Source organism: Gossypium hirsutum, chromosome D13 (genome assembly GCF_007990345.1).
Source record: "Gossypium hirsutum isolate 1008001.06 chromosome D13, Gossypium_hirsutum_v2.1, whole genome shotgun sequence".
In the NCBI taxonomy this organism is placed as follows: domain Eukaryota; kingdom Viridiplantae; phylum Streptophyta; class Magnoliopsida; order Malvales; family Malvaceae; genus Gossypium; species Gossypium hirsutum.
This window is the reverse complement of record NC_053449.1, coordinates 23789665-23804050: the sequence shown is the minus strand read 5'-3', so window position 1 is coordinate 23804050 and position 14386 is coordinate 23789665. Positions and strand designations below refer to the sequence as shown.

Sequence of the window (14386 nt, the reverse complement as noted above, 5' to 3'; positions counted from 1 at the left end):
GTTAGTGAGTTATGTTAGAAAGAATAAAAAAAAAGGGGTTAGGATTAAAGTAATGCAAAAAGGTGGAGTGATGAAAAAAAAAATGGTCTCATCCATGCCCCCCCTTTGCCGTGAATGGAAGAAAGGAAACAAAGAAAAAAAGTGTTCATCCTTGAACATCTTTGGCCGAATAGAAGAAAGAAAGGAAGGGAATGAGCTTGGAGAAAAATCGGCTATGAAGGCTCACTAGATTAAGGTATGTTTAGTGTTGCTTTGAAAGTTCATACATCCCTTGGATGATTAGTCTAAATTCTAACTATCTCATGGATGGATTTGGGATTATTAGAGAGTTAGTATTCGACTAAGAGGCTTCAAAAGTTTTAGTTGAAGCCTTGAGACTATTAGCATGTTAGCTATATGGATGTGTTAAGTTACTTGAAATGCTAGATAAGTTTGAACTCCCTACCAAATTCTTTAGGCAACCCATGTTAGAAATTTCGGTATTGAGATGTCTAGATCTTTCGGCCATTGTAGCTATGGAGGAATAAAGTTTTTGTTTCTTGTTAAATTGGATGAATCTTGTTGTATGAGTGCTTGAACAAACTATGATTAAATGGATGCATAGATTCAAAGTGGGAAGAAATGGGCTATTATATTTGATGCTAATGCCGAATATGAAGATGATGAACTTGAATAAATAATATTCAGCTAGCATGATAAGTTATGAAATATTAAGTAGATGATATAATTGATTGATGAAGTGGCTAATAGGGATTTCTAATGAAATTGTTGCCAAGGCCGAATGTATCATGAAGTAAAAAAAAAATTCTAAATGTGCATTATGTGCTTATATGTGTATTCGGCCAGGGAAGTTCGACATGAAACTTTGATAGGTTTGAGAGATGAATGACCGAATGAGCTAGAGGTTATGTATGGATGAATTTTATGCACATGTGTGTGTGTGGCATTAGTAGCTAATGGCATTCGGCATTGTTTAATTAAAATTAGAAATGAATGCTTGAAAGTTAAATAGGTCACTCTAATGACCAAATATGCTAAAAGCTAATATATGGACAAATGATATGAACGAATTGGTTTTTGAAATGTATATGGTTTCCATATATATGTGTTTGATTGAGAAGTAAATTTGTTTGATTTAGCTCAAGAGCCTAGAGGATCAAAGTAGGATAAGGGAAAGGAAAAAAGTGATCGAAGAGCCGTCGTAATCGTTCGGCAACTTCCGAGGTAAGTTTTAAGTATTAAAGCCTATAATGTGATTGAGTATGATATGTTAAGCACATATTAAAAGAATCATAACTCTATTGTAAATTTTTATGCATATAGCCTAATGGCTATTATGAAGTATAGGTAAGTTATTAATATGATATGTTGCCAAATGGATATGATATTATGAAGTGCTAAAAGGATATGTCAGAAGAATAAAATTGTGATAAACCTGCTCAGGACAGCAGCAGTAACATGAATTTAGAAAATCACCATAAATTTATGGATTTGAATTAGAGGCTGAATGAGACATGAAATTAAAGCTTAATGAGTCTAGTTTCTTATAAAAGAAACCGTGTAAGCAAAGGGATTTCCGATAATGAGATACTTAAAGTTGTGTGAGACAGCGCAGAATGACACTGTAATCCTCTGTTCTGTTTTTAGAAAATCATTATAAATTGTACAAAAATGGTTATAAGATAAAATTTATATGCTTAGACTCCTTAATGAGTCTAGTTTCAAATGAAATCAAATACAACACACTTTGAATTCTGTAAAATGAGAAATCTGATTCGTAGTGAAGAGTGGTCAGATTAGTCAAACAGTGAAATAGGGGAAACTTTAAGAAAAATCTGGTATTGATTGGAAGATATACGAGTCTATATTCAGGAAAAATTAACGGAAAGTGATTTGGAGTTTTGTAGCTCCAGTTATAAATGATTTAGTGACTATTGCTCAGGAAAAACAGCTTGTGCTGAATTTGAGATTGTGTTGTAAACCTTGATAAACTTGTTCTAGTTGCTCATAAGCTATCGATTAAACCCATACGTGAATTCTAAATTATGATATTGGAAAATGATAGATGTAGATTCAGCCAAGAAAGTGTATATATGTGATAAGGCCTAATGGCCGATGTGATGAATGTGAAAGTGTATATGTGTGATAAGGCCTAATAGCCGATGTGATGAATGTGAAAGTGTATATGTGTGATAAGGCCTAATAGCCGATGTGATGAATGTGAAAGTGTATATATGTGATAAGGCCTAATGGCCGATGTGATGAATGTGAAAGTGTATATATATGTGATAAGGCCTAATGGCCGATGTGATGAATGTGAAAGTGTATATATGTGATAAGGCCTAATGGCCGATGTGATGAATGTGAAAGTGTATATGTGTGATAAGGCCTAATAGCCGATGTGATGAATGTGAAAGTGTATATGTGTGATAACGCCTAATAGCCGATGTGAAAGTGTATATGTGTGATAAGGCCTAATAGCCGATGTGATGAATGTGAAAGTGTATATATGTGATAAGGCCTAATCGCCGATGTGATGAATGTGAAAGTGTATATATGTGATAAGGCCTAATGGCCAATGTGATGAATGTGAAAGTGTATATATGTGACAGGGCCGAGTGGCCAACGTGATGGATGTGAAAGTGCATAAATGTGATAAGTCCCGAAGGGCATTTGTGTCAGTACTATATCCGGGTTAAAACCCCGCAGGCTTTATGCGAGAATATTATCACTGATTAATGTTCGTAAGCTTCGTGCTCGTACTATATCCGAGCTCTAAAGACCCGATGACTACGTGTGGGAATTTTGTCCGGGTAAGACTTCGTAATAAGAATTTCTTATAAATATATTCAATGCGAAAGGTTAAACAGGTATGTACTCCAAGTTTATATGTGAGCTTGATTTGCACTAAATAATAAGGTAGTTATGTGATGCATACGAGAGCAATCTATGAGACTATTCCTATGATTATGTGACATCGGATCAGTGTGAGAGGTGATGTGAAATCATACGATATATCTATGTCACATGAGCTCACTTTTATGTGAAAGTTTATCTGCCTATTGTATATGATGAGATGTGCATATTCAGTAAAGGGATGGTATGCCCGAAGGAAGAGTGAAATAAAAATACGAACAACTATGTTATAATTTGATTGTTATCTGTTGACACTGCTTAAAACTTACTAAGCATTGTAATGCTTACTCCGTTTACTCTGTTCCCTCTGTTTTATAGATCTCATTGCGAAGCTACAGGCTCGGGGATCGTCAGCAACTAGTCACACTATCACTATCCACTGTTTGGTACTGCTATGTTTTGGATTATCTTATGGCATGTATAAAATAGACTAGTGGCGGAAGAATATTTTGGTTAATGTATATAGCCATGCGAAAATGGCTTATATATGTTTGAGCATAATGTTATAATCATTTGGTATGGAATGGTTAATCACTATCATAATTTGTGCTATTTATGCTAAAAGGGCTAGTTGAATCATGGAAACTATGAAATAGGTAAAGTCTACCTTAAAGGCAGATGCTGGCAGCAGCAGTGATATAGATTTGGAAAATCACTAAAAATAGTAGGATTGGAATTAAATAATGAATAAATTATGTAAATGAACCTTGATGAATCTATTTTCATAGTAAAGTAACGAAACGATCATATGGACAGTATGTTAAGAGATATTCAGGTTCTCGTGAGACAGGGCCAGAACAGTTTCTGGATTTCCTGTTCCGACTTTGGAAATTCATTATAAATTAACCAGAGATAATTAGAAGTCATGTCATATATGTATAGATTACTCTCTGAGTCTAGTTTCTATAGAAACAAACGGAATCAGTATTGAAGCTCTGTGCAGGGAGATATCCAAGTCGTAATGCGCAAAGGTCAGTGTAGTCGATCCCTGTAACATGGGAGACTTTGACTAATAAACTGTACTAATTGGCCCGACCAAAAATTCTAGAAAAAAATATGTAGATGGGCATATGAGTCTAGTTTCACGGAAAAATTACGAAACTGATTTTCGAGTTGTGAAATTCAAGATATGATTTTTAGGGTGACAGTGTCGCACTTAGCCAACTGTCTGGAAAATTTTAAAATGGACTGCGATAGTAAGCGAATTTAGTCTGTGAACCCCTCGTGTCCGACTCCGGCAACGGTCTCGGGTACGGGGTGTTACATACTATCAGGGTTTTGGATGAATTATCTTGTACACCGGTTGAATGTCTAAAATGTGTTATATCTCTGTTAAAAGACTCAGCTTACCAGTGGTGGAATACCTTAATTTCTATTGTACCTAAAGAGAGGGTTACATAGAAATTTATCCAAACTTAGTTCAAAAAGAAATATATCAGTCAGAGATTCCTTAATTAGAAACGGAAGGAATTTTTAGAGCTTAAACAGGGTCACATGACTGTATCTGAGTATGAACAAGAATTTGTCTGACTGAGTAAATATGCCGGAGAATTTATCCTGACTGAAATCGCCATGTGCAAACGTTTTGAAGAAGGTTTAAATAAATACATAATGTTGTTAGTTGGGATTCTTGAATTAAAAAAAATTGTGGTATTGGTTGACCGAGCCCATAAATTTGAAGTATTTTGTTGTAAATAGTTATAAAAATGGCTTGTGCATAGTGCATTTTGATATATATATGTGTGTGTGTCATTATTATGCTTGATATGTGTTTGAAATAGCTAAATGATGATTAAAAAATAGGTATATTGAAGCATGGTTTGAGTTAGTGAAATTGGTAAAATGTGCATATATGTGCATATGGTTAATTTGGTAAGTTTGGATATTTGAATATAAGTTATGAAATATTAAATATAAAACTTGATTTTGGCTTGAATTGAGGATCTTGTATTGGCTTGTGAGTGTGTTAAAGTGTTGTAGGTGGAAGGCAAATTGAGTGAGAAATGTGGCTTGGAAAATAACCTATTTTCGTCCACACGGGCAGAGACACGAGTGTGTGTCATAACCGTTTGTGACACATGGCCTAGCACATGGGTGTGTGGTTTGGCCGTATGTCCCATGCATCTTTAAAATTTCAAAATAGAATGCCCAGGTATTTACACTGCCTAGGACACAGGCGTGTGACTCAGCCATGTGACCCCTGCACCTATTTAATGCAAGTTATTATGTTCACACGGCCTAGCACACGAGCGTGTGACTTGGCCGTGTGACCCAAGTCAGAGAGTTACATGGGTATGGACACAATTGGACACGGCCGTGTGTCCCTATTTCAAATATCGACATGGCCTGAGACACGGGCTTGTCTCTTGACCATGTGAGACACACGGCCTGACCACATGGGCGTGTGTACCCTGCACATTTCAAAAATTTTGATATTTTTCAGAAAAAATTTTGAGTACCCGGTTTAGTTCCGACTTGTTTCTAATGAATGTTTTGGGCCTCGAGGGCTCATATAAGGGACATTATGATTGATTTCTAAAATGAACGTTAAATGATATGAAATGCCTGTTACATGTTCTGTAAATTTCGATAATGCTTCGTAACCCTGTCCCGATGATAGATACAGGTTAGGGGTGTTACAGATTCAATTTCAATTAATACTATTAGTGAATCAAGAGATGTTATTTTTTATGAAAATAGATTTAATTCTATTTCAAGACAATTATAACCACAACAATTAATTCATTCTTCAAATAAGAATGAGATTCCATTGGAACAATTTCAAAATAATGATGAATCTTGCCACGAATTAAAAAGTAAAAAGATTAAAAAGGTCAAAGATTTTAGACCATATTTCATTATGTTCCTTATAGAAGGAAAAAGTGAAAGTATAGGCAATAAGATACCTTATTGTTATAATACAAAATCTGATCCTATTACATTTGAAGAGGCAATGATATCTCAAGACTTTACTTTTTTGGAAAGAAATAATAAATGATGAGATTGGATCAATAATGGGAAATCAAACTTGGATCTTAGTTGATCTTTCACTGGGTTCCAAACCAATAAGTTGTAATAGATCTTTAAAAAGAAAATGAAGGTCAACGGAACCATTGATAAATTGAAAACAAGGCTGGTAGCCAAATGTTTTACACAAAAACAAGGTATTGATTACTTTGATACCTATGATCTAGTAGCAAGAATTGCTACGATTATACTCTTAATATCACTTACCTCAATGTATAATTTGGTTGTTCACCAAATGGATGTTAAAACTATATTTTTAAATGGTGAATTGGAAGAGGAAGTGTACATGGAACAACCGGAAGGATTTGTTGTTTCATGATAAGAGCATAAGGTATGTAATCTTGTTACATCTCTATATGGACTTAAAAAAGTACCAAAGCAATGGAACTAAAAGTTTGACAAGGTTTTTCTAGTTAATAGCTATAAAATAAATGAATCTAATAAGTGCATATATAGCAAATTTGAAACTAGAAAAGGTGTCATAATTTGCTTATATGTAGATGACATGCTCATATTTGGCATGGATTTGAAACAAATATAAAACACAAAGAAATTCTTGTCAAAAAAATTTGCTATGAAGGATATGGGTGTAGCAGATGTTATTCTTGGGATTAAAATAACCCTAAAGGAAAGCACTATAGTTTTATCACAATCACATTACATTGAAAAGGTGTTTAAAAAGTTTGATCTTTTCAATTCTATACCAACATCTATACCCATAGGTCCTCAAATAAAATTAGTATCTAATGCTGGTAGGAAAATTGATCAATTGAAATATGCAAGTCTAATTGGTTGCCTTATGTACATAATGACTTGTACAAGACCATATATTGCATATACCATTGGAAAATTGAGTAGGTACACAAGTAATCCAAGTAGTTTGCATTGGTAAGCTTTGAATAGAGTACTTAGGTACTTAAAGAAAACTATTAACTATGAGTTGTGCTATAATGGATATCCTTTAGCTTTAGAAGGGTATTCGGATGCTAGTTGGATTACAAGTTTGGAAGATCATGCTTCTACTAGTAAAAAGGATCTTCATTCTTGGCAGATGAGTCATTTCTTGGGGTTCCAAGCAACAAACATGGATTATTGATTCCACCATGGAAGTCGAATTTATTGCATTAGCTGATGCATTTAAAGAAGCAGAATGGTTAATAAATTTTCTTTATGATGTATGATACGAACTGGCCCAAGGACTCAGCTGACTCCAATCAAGATTCTATCGAACTTCTTATTGGACCAATCACTCGAGCTCGAGCTAAATGGTTTAAAGAGTCAATCTCAACTTTAGTGGATCGAGTGTGGGAGAAAGCTGCAAAGGAGTTTGCTAATCAAGTGTTAGATGATTCCACAAGGAACATCTACAATTTGTTTAAGGCTGAATTCGAAATTAGTTAGTTAACTCAGCTAGCTAAACTTAGACATTTTTAATTATTTAGTTTATTTTCCTACAGTTTTAATTACCAGTTTTGAATGTTTGTTTTAGTTAATTAAATGTGTACTAGTTAGGACGACATCTAAAGCATGTTTATTTCAGATTTATTAATGTGTCTCATTTTTGGACCGATTTAATGCATGAGTAGCTAATCAGCTTATTTAATTTTGTCCTAGTTAAATACATATTTATTTGTGTTTAATTTGTCCTATTGAAGCTTAATCGTGTGTGTGTTTAATTGTTTCTTACAAGTTGCTGGAAAGGAGCAGCTCACATCCATCTATGCGGCTGAATATACATGAATCTAGTTGATTCATTAGAGCTCATTAAATATGGAGCATGCACCCGAATTGTGCATGAATGTTGGGGAGCTGAATTAGCTGAACATCCATGTACTTAGCTGATACATTGAAGCCAATTAAATAAAGAGCAACGTGCCTGAATATGCATGAATGAAGGGAGTTATTATTCAGCTGGATGTTCATGTATCTTGCCGATACATTGTAGCTAATTAATGAAGGATTCATGCACCTGATTGTGCATGTACCTTAAGAGCTGCTTGGTGCATCCTCCAGCTGACTTTTCGTGAAAACAAAGAGCCAATAGTTGTGAGCTAATCATTCAATATTCAAGTAGCCATTCTATGCTTAATCTTCACACCCTAGACCGTTCGGTTGATTCATCCACATACATGTGTTGTACATGCATTCAACATCCTCAAGACAGCTTTCAATTCAAGTTTTAGCTACATTAACCTAATCATTCAGCTTAAGCATTAAGGCACATTCGATCACCTCAATGAACAGCTGATCAATTGAAGACATACAATGGATTTTTGGTTGAACATTGTTTCTCTTTTAGCTTAATTAAATTGTAATTAATTAGTGGCTCTATGGCCTAAACCAATTTCACTTATTTCTAACTATTGTGATAGTGAGGCTACTCCCAAAAAGGCATACAGCCAAGTATATAATAGAAAGTTTAGACACATTGGATTAAGACATAGCTATGTTCGACAATTAATCTCTGATGGAGTGATCACTATTAATTATGTGAGGTCAAGTGAAATTTGGCGGATCCTTTGACAAAAAGTCTTGCTAGAGATGTACTCAACAAGACCTCAAAAGGGATGAGGCTCAAGCCATTAATTAGAGTCACCCATGATGGAAACTCGACTCAACGCTTGGTATAACGTCAGGTCTTAAGTTCAATGAGACAAAGTACATCATTAGCATGTGACTGATAGCACTGTAAATAAATCCATACTAAGATTAAAGTGTTAGGTACTCGTAATGATAAGGGAAGGATGAGTAATGTACATTTAATGGACACTTAACATAAATATGTTTACGGGAACACTATTGATGGGATTTACCTATGTGGGTGGAAGTGTGGTCGATTTTAAGGGCTTGACTCTGAAAACACTCATGGCCATAATAGTGTCCCTAGATACTATGCATTGCCTAATGTTGAAATCATTGTGTGAGAGTTAATCAAATGGTTCAAAGCTTAGTCTACCATGCAATTTTGATTAATGTTAACATGTTTTTACTAAGTGAATGTTCAGTCGTAAGACACCTTCATTTATGCAAATTGATTTCCAAGAATGGAATAATCTAAAATATTTTGAAATGGGGGGAAGATTGTTGGAACATTTTCAAATATTGATTGTGTTCCAATAACTATAATAAAAATGTGTAATTAATCAAAAGTTAAATATTTTGGTTATTGCTCAAAAGTTATATCACTTGATTTTCGACAAAAAATTATAACTATTCAAACAATATTACTTGAATAATTATAATATTAGATAAATAATTATGTGTTTTTTTAAAGATATTATGATTCATAAAAGACACCAATCAAAAGATGTCTATGAAGAGATGAAAATTTCTATGAATAGAAATCATACTAATAAATTCTAAAAATTCTTTTTATATTTGTTCCATCTTCTAATATTATTAAATAAGAATGAGATTCGCAACAAATTGGAGAACCGATAAACATGCCAATGCTTCAATATGGAAGAAATTTAAAAGAAGACTAGCAAATTGAAAGTTGAAAAGTTAATATGAATAAAAAAAAACACATGTCAAAATATTATAGGCAGGGCAAAAGGGGTGGAAGAGTTTTGTCCAATCACTTAAACTTTAGGCTATTTATAAAAAGTTGAAGTCCGTGTAATTATTAATAACTAAGAATTAATATCTATTTCCCTTGCACAGAGAAGCAAAAATACACGAATAAGCCTGACTTTTCACTTCAACTCGAGCCAAAAAGAAATTTAACGAGGGGTTGAAACTAAAAAGTGAGCTACTTCAATGAAATGTAGGGGTCGCTATCGACATCCAAACTATTGGGAACCTTCTTCACAATTGCCCAAATTTAAAGAAAAGAGAAACTGACTTGTCTTTATAAACGATAATCACTTGCAAGCTATTGCTTTCAACAATATCATTGCCATCTTACTCATTCCTCTCAAATATTCTCTCTCTCTCTCTCTCTCTCTCTCTCTCTCTCCCTTCTACCTTCATAAGTTTTAGTTACATTAATTAACATCTCTTCCATTCATGGTGATGGGGGCTCACCGTTCTTTCGAACCAATTTGGAAATGTAGCGGCGAGGGAAGATCAAATCAGACTGTGGCTGCAGATTTAAACGGGACCCTTCTTGTATCACGTAATCCTTTCCCGTATTTCATGCTTATTGCTCTTGAAGCCGGAAGCCTTATACGAGCATTTGTACTCTTAGCATCCCTTCCATTTGTGTATTTGACCTACTTGTTCATCTCTGAATCTGCAGCCAATAATGCCTTCATTTTCATCTCCTTTGTTGGGTTAAAAATAAGAAATATTGAGCTTGTTTCCAAGTCTGTCTTGCCAAAGCTTTATGCCAAGGACATTCATCCAGAGACCTGGAGAGTTTTCAGCTCCTTTGGCAAAAGATATATTGTTACTGCAACACCTAGAATTATGGTGGAACCATTTGTCAAGTCAATTTTAGTCGCTGACAAGGTGATTGGAACAGAGCTGCAATTGACAAAATCAGGCAGGGCAACTGGATTTACCTTGAACCCTGGAATTCTGGTAGGGGAACACAAAAGGGCTGCCATCTTGAAGGAATTTGGCACACATTTTCCAGATTTAGGACTGGGAGACAGAGAAACTGACCATGATTTCATGTCATTATGCAAGGTTAACCAAACACTCGTTCCTTTCTCTTTTCGTTTTCTGATGTTTCCTTCCTTGCTGTTATGGTCCAACCATACAAGTTGTTTCTTCGCTATGTAGATATAGGTTCCGAACGCAAATCTCTTGCCCGTATGAAACCTAGTCTGCTTTTAATATATATATATATGAATTCAATATTTTCTCGCCATTAAAATGTAATTTAATTTTTTATTAATGACAAAAAAATATTGAATTCAAAAAATGTTTTTTTTTTTAAAAATGAGTTGAGATTTGTTTTAAGTTTTGAAACATTTATGGCTTGAGTTAAGTCAGATTTAGGTTAGGCCTATGCATGATGTTAATACCATATATAAGTTTGGCTCGGCTCAGAATATAATTCTCAATTTTTGTTCAAACTCATTCATATTTTTAGGTTATTAACGCAAGTTCATTTAGGTTGGTCTATAAATTTTTTTTATTTTTAAAATAAATAATTTTACTAAGATTAATTAATTATATATTGTACTACCATTAAATATATTTTTCTTTGAGTAATTTTATTTTTATATAATGCCTAGAATTGCATATAACCCCTCCTCAATCCTTAAATAAGAAGATAAATGTACTTTAGCACGTTCAAACTCATGTTTTCTTGCATTGACAATAATACCAATACCAACCAAGTTAAGAGTTAGTCGATACTTTTAGTAAATTTCTAAATATATATGTTTTATATGATATAAGTAATATAATATATAACCTAAATGAAAAATAATATATTATAAATTTGAAGTCAGGCCAAGTCGTATCAGGCTTGGTTCATATTTTAAACAAGTATAAGGGCTCCTTTGGATGGGTGTTTACTTTCAGTATAGTGCGTTTAGCTTTCTTTTTGTCTCACTCTACAATATTGCTACAGTATCTAATCTTATCGCCACCGTTGTTTTTACACTAACCGCAAGTAAACTCGCACATCAAAAGGGACCGTAATTCTTATTGTTTAAACTCTTTTTTTGGTCATTACATTTTTGTTCAAACCTTCTCAAATTTTAGACGGGCTTTTGAGTTTGGACAACTAGCACAATCCTTGAACAAGTCTATTTAAATCTAATTTTTTTAGTTGTACAATACTTATTATATTTATTATGTAATTTATACATAAAAATAAATAAAAAATTCAATTGATAAAAAATAATTATTTGGTTTAATAGTTTAGATTTAATTGAATAATTAATTTGTCAAAACTCGACATACTAAATTGATATGAGGCCATCTTCAAATATTTTTTTCATTTTTTTATAAATTAAAAATATTATGATGTATTAATTTAAATTTTCCTAATTTGTTATTACAATTTTTATGTTTTTTTTAAATTTAAATTCCTTTAGAATTAATGTATAATCTGAAAAATGAGGTAGGAAAAAAACATTTTTTTATAAAAGAAAAATGCTCTTAAAAAACGTGGGGCATAGAGAGGCATTCGTTGGGGGCAGGGGATTTCTGTTACGAATACCTCAACCATAAAACTAATTTTGGTTTGGCAATAGGGTAGGTGAAAGCATTTGGGGATCCATAATGTTTTTTGTTTGATTTTGTTACACTCAACCACAATATTTTCATGCCCTATCTACGTATTACACTTCCTCTAAACATTTCTGACCATTTGTTCTAGCAGCACCGTCCTCGTGATATTAGGTACCGTACGTTGCCCAATGGGCCCTCAGCTTCCAATTTAAATGCCTTGACTAGTAAAAGAAAAAAAGTTTCCATGAAAATAACTAAAAAGTTTTACCAGCTTGAATTTTGCCTGCATGGAAATTCGTACATGCATCCACCAATACCTGACACTGTAGATAAAAGCCAGATGAAGAGTTGCTTGCAATTTTTACATTGATTTCATTGTTTGTATGTTCAGGAAGGATACATGGTGCCAATAACCAAATGCAATACATTACCAAGAAACAAGCTTCTAATCCCCATCATATTTTTCGAAGAACACCTAGTCCAAATACGTACTCTCTTGGCTGCCCTCTCCACCTTGCTTTGGCTTCCTATTGGCTTCATCTTTTCTCTACTAAGGCTCTACCTCAATATTCCACTCATTGGGCGGATTGCTCTATACATTTACAAGCTCCTACGAATCAAACTGGTTGTCAAGGGTAACCTTCCTCTCGCACCTAAGAAAGGCCAAATTACCGGACTCCTTTTTTTTGTTTGCTACTGTTGTGATCCATTTTTGTTTGGATTAAGCTTGATTTTTGAGTCAATTTCACATTCCATTCTTTAAATTAACTCGGATTCTCATTTTGGATTTTATTTTAGATATAAATTTGACAAGTTCAAGTTTAAATATATTTTGAGCTTTATGGTTTAATTTTACTTTTAATTTGAAATTATTGAAAACTTAATTAATGATACACATTAAAGAACCAATTATAGATTAGATATTTTGTATGTATATTCTTTTAAGGATAATTATAAAGTTATCATGTGTCATTAAATTGTATTTAAAAAATTAAAAAAATGTAACAAAATCTCAATTTACTTGTTTCATTATTTATGTATCAAATAATTACTAATATTTTAATTATTGTTAAATTTACTATCATGATTTTTTAAGAAACTATTATGATTATGAAAGTAAAGAAAAATGAAGAGAGAGAGCGAGAGAATTGTTGATTGGTGGGAGGTATTTAAAGGGCATGGTGTCTTGTCATTTTGGCTAAGGGCCCCTTTGGTTTACTAGTTGAATCCAATGAGGCACTTTGCAGCCTCATTTTATTATCAAACACACGGAAGCAATTGTTTGGATTGCAAATCTCAGTGCAATGAAAATTTTCAAAATTCACGGGAGGTACTTTTTTTGACCGGAGGCTTCGACGGTGAGAAATAAATTGTTTTTATTTGACAAAAATATTCATACTTTCGTTTATCCTTCATAATAGATATGTTGACACCATTTTTTGTAAAAACAGAATCGATTTGGATTTTAAAAATAAAAATGAATATGAGAGTCGCCACCAATTCTTTTTGATAAGGTGTGATCAGACCACATTGAAAACTTGTTGTTTTTAATAAACAATTTAATTTTATTAAAACAACGATTTTGATTCATGAAATTTAGAAAAACGGGTTCGGGAGTCGGTTATGTATGAGGAAGGATTAGCACCCTCGTAACGCCCAAAATTGGTACCTAGTTGATTAATTAATGTCTTAGTGTCGAAGATTGAAAACTTTAAAGAGATTTAAAATACGATCCTTTGTTGAAATGTTGAAAATTTTCGGGAAAAAGGCATATTTCACGTTAATCGAGAAAGAGAATTATATCCAGTAAGTTACGACACAATGTCTTGAATTCCCGATGCGCGAATGAATGCCAAAAATTTTCTTATTTAAAAGATATTTAGCTATCTCGGATTTAAAAAAGGGATCATGCCCAGTAAGTTAGGACGCGATCTTTTCTTAATTCCCGAGATCGTTTAAAACTTGAGAAAAAATGGGATCATGCCCAGTAAGTTAGGACACGATCTCTTCTTAATTCCCGAGATCGTTTAAAACTTGAGTTTGAAAAGATTCGTGTATTTAGATTTATTGTGAAAATTGAAACCCCGTAAGTTAGGGTACAACCTTCTCGAATCTAAACACGAGATTTTACTTATTCAAAAATCATAATTTATGCATTGAATAAAATTAATCTAACATAAAATAGTAGAAATAAAACACGGTGTCAATATGCGTAACAAAACAAAAATGAATACGATGATGTAAGCATAAATAATACGAGCAATAGCAACGAAGATAAGTTAAAAAAAAAGGACAAATCAATAGCATATAA

The 14386-nt window shown here is 33.3% G+C and overlaps 1 protein-coding gene across 2 annotated transcripts; it reads left to right on the top strand.

Annotated features, from left to right (window-relative positions):
• Window positions 1-9774: 9774 nt before the first annotated feature.
• LOC107961543 (glycerol-3-phosphate 2-O-acyltransferase 6) lies at window positions 9775-12905 on the top strand. 2 transcript variants are annotated; one of them, XM_041108914.1, is made up of 3 exons: window positions 9775-10060; window positions 10184-10575; window positions 12467-12905. In XM_041108914.1, the coding sequence occupies exons 1-3, from the start codon at window positions 9952-9954 to the stop codon at window positions 12836-12838; spliced, it is 873 nt and encodes a 290-aa protein (XP_040964848.1). In that variant the 5' UTR covers window positions 9775-9951; the 3' UTR covers window positions 12839-12905. The 2 variants fall into 2 exon arrangements, with proteins under 2 accessions (XP_040964848.1, XP_016753142.1); XM_016897653.2 differs by having other exon boundaries at window positions 9784-10575.
• Window positions 12906-14386: the final 1481 nt, after the last annotated feature.